The sequence below is a fragment of the Limulus polyphemus genome, unplaced genomic scaffold (assembly GCF_000517525.1).
Source record: "Limulus polyphemus unplaced genomic scaffold, Limulus_polyphemus-2.1.2 Scaffold4644, whole genome shotgun sequence".
Lineage (NCBI taxonomy): Eukaryota > Metazoa > Arthropoda > Merostomata > Xiphosura > Limulidae > Limulus > Limulus polyphemus.
The window spans coordinates 1-9,454 of record NW_013670254.1 but is presented as its reverse complement, the minus strand read 5'-3'; the positions used below and the strand labels follow the sequence as shown (position 1 = coordinate 9,454).

The 9,454-nt window shown below is 31.6% G+C and overlaps 1 protein-coding gene across 2 annotated transcripts; it reads right to left on the bottom strand.

Moving 5' to 3' along the window:
- Nucleotides 1-1,923: 1,923 nt before the first annotated feature.
- Nucleotides 1,924-7,302, bottom strand: LOC106471475 (lymphoid-restricted membrane protein-like). Of its 2 annotated transcripts, XM_013932076.2 has the most exons (6): nucleotides 6,933-7,302; nucleotides 6,568-6,595; nucleotides 5,847-5,987; nucleotides 5,533-5,664; nucleotides 4,739-4,948; nucleotides 1,925-3,370 (listed from the first exon to the last, which is right to left on the bottom strand). In XM_013932076.2, the coding sequence occupies exons 1-6, from the start codon at nucleotides 6,980-6,982 to the stop codon at nucleotides 3,089-3,091; spliced, it is 843 nt and encodes a 280-aa protein (XP_013787530.1). In that variant the 5' UTR covers nucleotides 6,983-7,302; the 3' UTR covers nucleotides 1,925-3,088. The 2 variants fall into 2 exon arrangements, with proteins under 2 accessions (XP_022255790.1, XP_013787530.1); XM_022400082.1 differs by lacking the exon at nucleotides 6,568-6,595 and having other exon boundaries at nucleotides 1,924-3,370; nucleotides 6,933-7,299.
- Between the last annotated feature and the right edge of the window lie 2,152 nt (nucleotides 7,303-9,454).

The window sequence follows — 9,454 nt, the reverse complement described above, 5'->3', positions numbered from 1 at the left end:
AAGTTAACAATTTGTGTACCTCATGAACTCAACATCTAATTCACTAGTGGTTCACTACCTATAATAAACACATCTTGTAAGTTGATTATACTTCCAATATTAGTGTGTGTGTGTGTTTTTTTATAGCAAAGCCGCATCAGGCTATGTACTGTGTCTACCGAAGGGAATCGAACACCTGATTTTAGCGTTGTAAATCCGTAGACTTACCACTCTCCCACTGGGAGACTCCAGTATTAGATATCATTGGTTTGCATTATTTGTTGATTTCAGAAAACTATGAACATCCGGCCATGCATAAGTACAACAGCAGCTACACACAAAAAAGTAATATTTTAATACAATTAAAAAAAAAAATCCATTTCTGCAACACAGAGTGCGCTATAATGATGAACCGTGGTTCACAGATTTCTTTGAGTATGGAATATATATATTTGCTGTTTTATTTTTCCATCTTCATGTTTTCGCTAATTTCTTCCTTTCCGTTCTGTTTAGTGAAGTAAAACAAATAACATTTTTTCGGTTTTAGGTATTAAGGTATAATATACGTATATTACCTACTATGTGTATTGTTACACAGGCCTGTGAATATTAAACTTCATAAAAGATGTTTTGGTTTTAATAACGGATTTTCCATAATTCAACTACGCAGATTTCGAAAAGAATATTCATTTTTTTCTATTACGTAAAGATTTTTTTACAAATCAGGAAGAAGAAAAAACTCTTACTTAGATCAAATTATTATTTCGTTTACCACAATCAAAATGTTTTTAGTATTATATATTTGTTAATAAAAATACAAACAAACTGAAGAAAGGGGAAGAACATTGATGTCAAACGAATATGCATCCTCATTCATCCTGATTTTTATGAGTGAACTCTACATCTTTTAGTCTCAAAACTACGTGTTGTGGTCTTTCTTTTATATATTGGGTTATGACTTTTTGTGAAAAATCTGTACGTGACGGAGAAAAATGAATATTATTTTCGTATTCAGCGTACAGGAATTACTGTAGAACATATAAAAATTTCAAGCCAATAAAACCATCGCAAGCCTGTGAATTATTCATCAATTTTTACGTTATAAGATAGGTTTGTGTCAAATATATTATATGAAACTATTAAAAGGATTTCACTGAAACGGTAACAACTTGGAATTTTTGTTTATTTATTTTGCACATCAGGTGTAGATTAATTGACCCAAATGACATATAATTTGAAATCTAGTTCTGGATGAACGTAGTTCTATATTTTAATTATCTCACACTATCTCATCTCATAACAGAAGTTATATTCAAAATTGATATTTTTGTTCTATGTATTTTGTTTACTCGAATCTAATCACTTCTGTTCACGAAAAATGACGAATGTTTAACGAACCAATGGGAGAGAGACAATAGATTCCAATGAGTAAAGTAACTAAAGTCTTGGTGTAGCTCGCAACAAACACTTCACGTTCTTACCACATTGAACTTCAGTGTGATGATGGATCTTGTTTTGTATAAATATTCTATATATATGAGATTTTTATGGATAAATGTTTAAGTTTTTCGTGATCCCTGTTTGATAGCGATTTATTTTAATGTACAGTTTCTTTTAGATTCATTGAACAGAGAAAAATACTGTGACGTTTGTAATATATCTTCTTCAGATTATTAAGCTGATTTGGAGGTGTTAATGTTGTTAAGAGTGTAACCTACTAATGTTTTGGTTGTAGATTTGTAGTTTATTATTGTGATTTTTGTTCTATCTGTAATTTTAGGGTGAAATTTGTCTACAAGCACTGTAACATTCTCTATATTTTAAAAATTATTATCATTCGCCGAAAAAAGGAAAAGTTCAAGCTGAATGTTAAATGAAAGTTTTGTCAATTTTTATTCGTATGAGTAAATAAGAAATAAGAAAAGACTCCTCGTTCTTATAGCAAAAGTTAAGACAGCCTTTTCTCTTCCTTAAGCTCAAGCTAGTTAGAAATTCCCGAGTGAATTGGAACTTAATATTCCCGAGTGTGTAAGATATTATGAAGTAACGAATTTTCGTGTATTTTCACGACATCGTAAAACAAGCAAACTTATCGTTTTGCACTATGATCTATCCATTTAGCCCATAAAGAGTCGTTCAGGTTGAAAATATAAATACTAATTTCGTTTTATATACTGATGAATTTTATTCTACCTTTTCATTCAATATTTATAAATAGCGTTTTTTAAAACGTACTGTAACAAATGTTTAACTGAAATTCCTTAAAAACAACTACAAAATAATCTTCTTTATACTGTGACAATATACGTATTTAATTATAGGATGAAGTCGAAAGATGAAAGAGGAAGCACAAGCAACAACAACAAAACTCATTGCAACACAAGTATCACAGTTGATTAAGAGAAGTGACATTATGATGTTAATAAAAGCAACACAAGTATCACAGATGATTAAGAGAAGTGACATTATGATGTTAATAAAAGCAACACGAGTATCACAGTTGATTAAGAGAAGTGACATTATGATGTTAATAAAAGCAACACGAGTATCACAGTTTATTAAGAGAAGTGACAATATTATGTTAATAAAGCACCACAAGTATCACAGTTGATTAAGAGAAGTGACATTATGAGGTTAATAAAAGCAACACAAGTATCACAGCTGATTAAGAGAAGTAACAATATGATAGTAATAAAAGTATAGGATAGGAGATATGACGAATGTATTCCAAATTGAATGTCAACAAATACTGTTGCATCAGACAAAAAACACATATTTGGCACATTCTTTTTCGCATGCAGGTGTTTATCCTATGTAGACATATTGGAGTAATAAGAACAGTCCATGATGTACCTACTTTGGTTGATTAAGATAGATCTAAGTAGACAGAATGAGCCAATAAGAAACACATAAAAGTTGGTGTTAAAAGAGCATTTTGTTTTTGAAACTGTCAAGTGCTCCAAGAGTTTTCTTTATAGTTCTGTCTATGTAAAAGTCGTCAATTTAGCACGAACAACACTCGTAACGACAAACTTTGCTTCGCTTTGTTGAAACAAACTTTTGCCATACATTTAAATGTTGATGAATTACACCTTTCTTACATTTATTCTTATTCTTCCTGCGTGAGACATTCGGATTCTTGCTCAGGAATGTCCTCCTGACTCCAACTCTTATTCTTGAGAGCTGAAGACAAAATGGAGGAACTACTAAAACCACATAAATGCTCTGCAGTCGGTAAGGAGCTGCGTCTACTCAATAAATATTTTGGCGACGGAGTACCAGAGGACGAGGATGGAGGACAAGATGATGTTCCAGATGATGAGCTTCTACTAGCAGCTGTTATTTTACTAACTTTAGTGACCACTGTACTGAGTCGTCGACCTCGGTTTTCCTAGTAAAAGATCCAGATGATAGGTGTAAGCATTATAATGAATGACTTTGAAACAAACATGATAAAATAACAGTTGCAAACTAACTTACATCAATATATATAAAACATCTATACTAGTATGTATATTAAGACGATATATTAAGTGTAACAAAATTAAAGTCAAATCATGTTTAATTACAAAAACGTTTCGGCACTTCTTTTTTTTTTTGACGCCTATTACGAGGCCACTGAATAACGAGATTGATTGCTATGATTATAAACTTCCATGATATAAAGTGCGTAACGTGTTCAGCGGCATATCAAAGCTCGAACCTTGGATTTAACGATATGCAGCCCGTTACGCTAACAATTATAACCACGCCTGGTCTGATACATACTAATTTATTATTACTTGTTTGCATTTTTGTTTACTTAAGTTACTGATGAACGATTTTGTTTTTAGGAGACAGAGGTCAAACTATGTGAGGTCAGAGAATCATAATAGTGTCGTATTTTTTTATTATATATTTCCACGTCTCGGATTTGAACCCGGGACCGCACGCTAGACGAGTACTCTACAGAGTGAGCTCAAGAATTGAAACGCTCTTTAACACACGAGACAGGATTTTGAAAATATACGCCAATTAATGAGCTTATAAACGAATTTTTTATTTCACCAATTTTATTTACAAAATATGAGTCATAGGAAGGTTAGATAACAAACGTCCCGGTTAGCCTACAGACTAAAACATAACATGAAACAATTCTGTACCTCCTGTACCGCAGTAACATGCACAACCGGAGGAAGCAAAAGTTAGTTGGTGGTAGGAAGGGGATAAAGTACGTGCGGGACCTGAACATAGTATTTCTATGGGGATCAGGGATATAGTCACCAGAAAATGTGACACTTATCGCAGGCATGTAGTGTATGGCAGCCTTAAAATTATTAACAGATATTAATCAACATCCGTCTATATGACATGAAATTTGGTACAACAGTATCAGCTGTACTTAAAATAGGTATAGGATAATTATCCTTGAAGAGACTGTTGAGTGAAACCTTAATCTGGAGCTCTGTGATGGTGTATTGTTTTTCTTTAAAATATTAATAGCATTAAAGTAAACATTGTACAATACATGAACAGGAGGAAACATATCGGCATTGTTTCTGATTTCGAAGTAGTCACAAGGAGAGAATTTTTATTTAATTAGAAGAATATTTGTGCTTTAAATTTTGTGTAACTTCGAAAGCCTTTTTCGAGGACAGACGCTCGTCAAGTTTGCGTTGGGGTAATTTATTTTTACCACAATATATAATTTTTCGCCTCGGATTATCATTAGTTTATCCAAACAAACAAATCGAACGTGGGACTAGAAGATAAAACTTACAGATACTCTGCTCGGAGAGTATGAACAAGGTAAACGAGGCTTTTTCAATTCGTCGTTTTCAACTCCACTATTAATTTTAGTAGGCAACACTTTATTTTCAATTAATAGACGTCGAATATCTTCCAATTCCTGGTGGTCTTTGTCGTACACTCTTTTCAATTTTTCTACGTACTTAGCTATAACTTCAAAGGCTCGATTCATTCTCTCTTCCTGAAAAATGAATTTAGAAATTTATTCCTGTGTTTCATAATAATTAAAAAAAATCCCATTCGAGTGTAAAAACCACTTGAGAATTACATTAACTCTAATAGGTCGATCCAAGTTTCGAAACACATACAGATTTGATTATTCAGTTTTCATCCGAGTATTTTGGGTTTCTTGGGTGACCTTATCTTTGAAACTTTAGAATATGCAACTTCGTAATAGCAAATTCACAATTGTTTAATGCCATACATTTTAGGCTATATTTTTAGCTTGTATCAGTATTACAACGTTAAATTTAGGCCTAAACATTCAACTCCTAGACTTCAAGTGGGTAATTCTTACTATTTATACTTCTACTGAGCTCGTATGAGATTCTCTAGTGGAGTCTAGTCGCATTCAACATATTTGAATTTATATTTTTTATGTAACAAAAATATAAATATAAAAATTCATGTTATTTAATCACAACACGCCAAAGAAACTTTTAATTTAGATTAATTTCTTATATTCTTTACAAGTAACTATTTAATAACAGGAAGTTATACTTATATGGATCTTTACCTGATGCATAAAACGTTAATAAATCTTACCAGTTGAATAGCTCCGTATAATTCGGCGCGACTCGATACAAATGCTGATGCTTGTTGAACCATTTCAATTTGTTGATATATCCTGCTGATTAGCTTTTGCATTTGGGGAGTATTATTCTGTTGGTCCAATATCTTTTAACAATAGAAAAACATTTGAGTTTGTTTTGTTTAATCTAATTAAAATTCATTATTTGTTTTATATATTAGTCATCTGTTGTTTATTTTTATTTTATTTAACATAAACACCATCATTGCTTTTTAATGGGATAGAATTCAAGACGAATAAAAATAAGCGACTTTCGATAGATTCTTACATTAATATACTCTTTAAGAGCCTTCGATTCATTTTCCATGTTTTTTTCGGCGGTTTTTCTGTAGCGTTGTTGTAGTTCTTTTCTTTGGTGTAAAGTCAGTTTATCCATTTTAAAACTCAAGGACAGCATGCTAAACTTGCTCTGTGATTCCAAAAAAATAAATAAAAAAAAGACTGTTATTTGTGATCTAAATATGACAATTAATTACTTTCAAGTTTGGATTTTTGATTAATCGACTTTTAAAATGACGCTTTTTTGTTAACAAATTCGCCAACTTAATTATTAGTTAAATGTACCAACAATGTACGATGGAAAATATTTGTTCTGTTTGATTAGTAGTAACTCCAATTATTCACCAAATATAAGTGTTACGAAAAAAGGGGCCCATTTAATTCAAAAAAAAGGTGTGGGATTTGACCTCATATTGGCGCTTGCAAGATATAAATATTTACACATATATACAATGAATTTCAAATAAAGTACAATTAGTAGCAGGATCAAAATAATGGTTCACATTCAACGAAACTGTACAAAAGTGCACAAATATTTCACTTATACACACACACATATAAACTCACGTATAGTGCGTACATATACTCAGTATAAATGGGTATGAGTAAAATACAATATATAGAGAGAGAGACTTTAGTTGGTAATGCCAAGTAATTAATTACGGAAAAAAAATGAAAAAACTCAACAATAATTTGAAAAACTTCATTACCTCTATTTCTTTTTCACTTAATTGGCCGCTGCATAAAAATAAAAAGTGTGTGAGACGAAAAATGTACATAATATAGTCATGCATAATCAATACTTCAAACTTATGAGAAAGTTAACATAATCTACGGTTTAAGAACATCTGCGATTTTGAAACATTTTATTTCTTCATAGATAAAAATATCCAAGATCAGAATTATTAACTACACAGATCAGTTGAAACGTTATTCTCTAAACAGTGTTATTTGCAATATACGTATGCATAACAGCTGAACTACATACAGTCTTACTTTTAACAAACAGTACATTACACCTGTTTCACTCAGTAGCACATTTTATATAAAGCCTTGCTTTTCAAAAGATACTTACGATTTTCGTAATGCCTGTACCAAATCGTAAATACAGGTGATTTTGGACATCTTTCTCTCTCTTTATTTTCTCTCTTGATCTCAGTATATAGAAGCTTTTCACGATCATGAAGTTAGCTGCAGGTTATTTAGTTTATATGACAGAAATGTTTTGAATCAAGAGAGCCTTAGGGAATTTGAAGAGCCCTGTGTACACAGTATCTTACAGTACTAAAGAACTTTGCGTCAAGGGTACCCTAGTATGTCATGGATAAGAAGCACGAAAACGACAGAATTAATTGAAGAATGATAACAAAAGGTTCAGTCAGACTTTCAGTTTAAATGCTAGTCTTAATACTGGTATCATCCATGCAGAGCAAACTGCATATAAAAAGGCTGCTCGTTCGTCTGACTTTTGAGTCAACACACATAGTCTTTACATATGATACAAGTCTGATTGTGTAATAGAACTTATTGAGTTTCATGGTTTATAATGGTCTTTGTATATTCATCCAATAATTACTAAGTAGTTGTGAAGCAAAAACAAAGTGTACATTCCTGATTAGTACCATATAGGATATAACGCCAGGCATATTCAATGAAGTATTTCATGTGGGTACTTCATGAATTGTTCTTTGTTGCAACCATTCAGTCATTTTCTATTTATGGATCGTTGAATGTTTCAAGCAACCTTGTATAATGTCTAATATTTATTTATTGTAAACCACGAGTTAGTTTATACTTACGAAGGGTCGAGGATGTAGCTTAAACAAATTAGACGGTATTATATTTCATGAATTTTCCAATAATGCAACGATTACGTTTTTAGTTATGCAAGTTACGTCACTAAAACAAACATGAAACCAAGATCCTGACTTTTTTTCTAACATTCCATCAAGTGACCTGACAACATGGACTGAAAGACTGGCCATTCTTTATTCTTGTTTCTTTTGAACTGCTATTTAAACGCACCATACCATTTTTTTAATATAATCAACATGAAATGGAAATGATTAAAACAAGAACAAGCTGTTAGTTATCTAAGAATAATTTCAAGCTCATAGCAGATATTAGTCAACAAGTAATTAAAATGTCATTCTGTGAACTTACACGGATATTGAAAGTTTATTCTGGCCCTTGGGTGGATACACGTGTATTGACATTCAGAACTTTATTAATAATTATAATTAGAAAAGAAACATTCTAAGAACAAATCTATCGGAATACTTTGATTTATATTTCTTTTGCTATTTGGTATATCACTTCAAAAAGAAAATCCCAAAATGCTTTTAGAGGCTTTTTGTTATAAATTGACTTTTATTCAGGGATAATCATTTTTCGTGAGAACAATATTACGAGCATCTTACTGTCTTTACATCATCGATCGTGCAGACTTTAATAACCTTTATTACGTACTATTATCGACATTGCAAGATCCATTGTAACGTGCTTTTGCGAAAGATAGCGAAATCAATATTAGATCATACATCTTGACAAAGTTTTCCATGGGCAATAACAAAGGGGAGTTGATGGGTATGCGGTTAAATAGATTTGTTGTGGTTCCAATTCATTCGGCTATTTTTCTCACGAACACAGTTATTAATTTAGAGAAGATGGAGTTTTGTAATCTTTTGGGTTGTGAGCTTTCCATTAACTTTATCTTGTTTATTATCTTGTTAACGGTATTGGGTGATATTCCCAGCTTCACTCCGTTTCACACATTCAGGAATTTATGTCAAGTTTCTTTTTCATTCAGTATCAGCAATGGGTTAATAAACATTCATGCTTTCGCAAACATGGTGAATTAATCTAGGATTTATAGTGTAAACGTACATAGGTACAAAGGTAAAGACAATTAAGTAAAAAGTAAACTTGAAATATATATTTGTGAAAGTAATCAAATGTAAACATTACTCGCTTTTGTTAGAATAAAAAGCTCGTTGTTTCCAAACATCCGCCAAGTATCATATCACACCAGTAGGTGTTGTAGAGAAGTTAAAACTATAATGCAATTATTGTTTATAGGAAACCGTTATTTAATGTTTTATTCGTTACTATAGAAATGTTATTTGAAATACTTTGGTACATTCCCACTTGTTTTTTATTTATTGTTGAAACGCTGCTAGAAATTAGTATCTTTTGGAGCACTGCGAGGAAATTTAAGGTTAATAAAAAGGACTTGGATTTGAACTCATTTTTAATGTTTATAAATAGTGACGAAGGAATAGATGGGGCACTTTCCCCACGGTCTAGAGGTATGGGACCCGAAAGGTCCAATTAAAATCATACAAAGTGTTACATAAAAAGGAATAATAATAATAATACAAAAAAGCAAGTAAAATTGACTAATGATAAGAAATCTTAATAAACAAAGCAGGTTTTATGTCCCTGCTCAATATATACATGTATATATATATATATATTGTTGCGTATCTGCTTGCTTGATAATTTCCGGTATAAATTCCTTCCGAGGAACTTCAGCGATACAAGTCCCTTCTTGATTAAACCAGTTTATTCTTTACTCGATACCAACTTGTAATACAC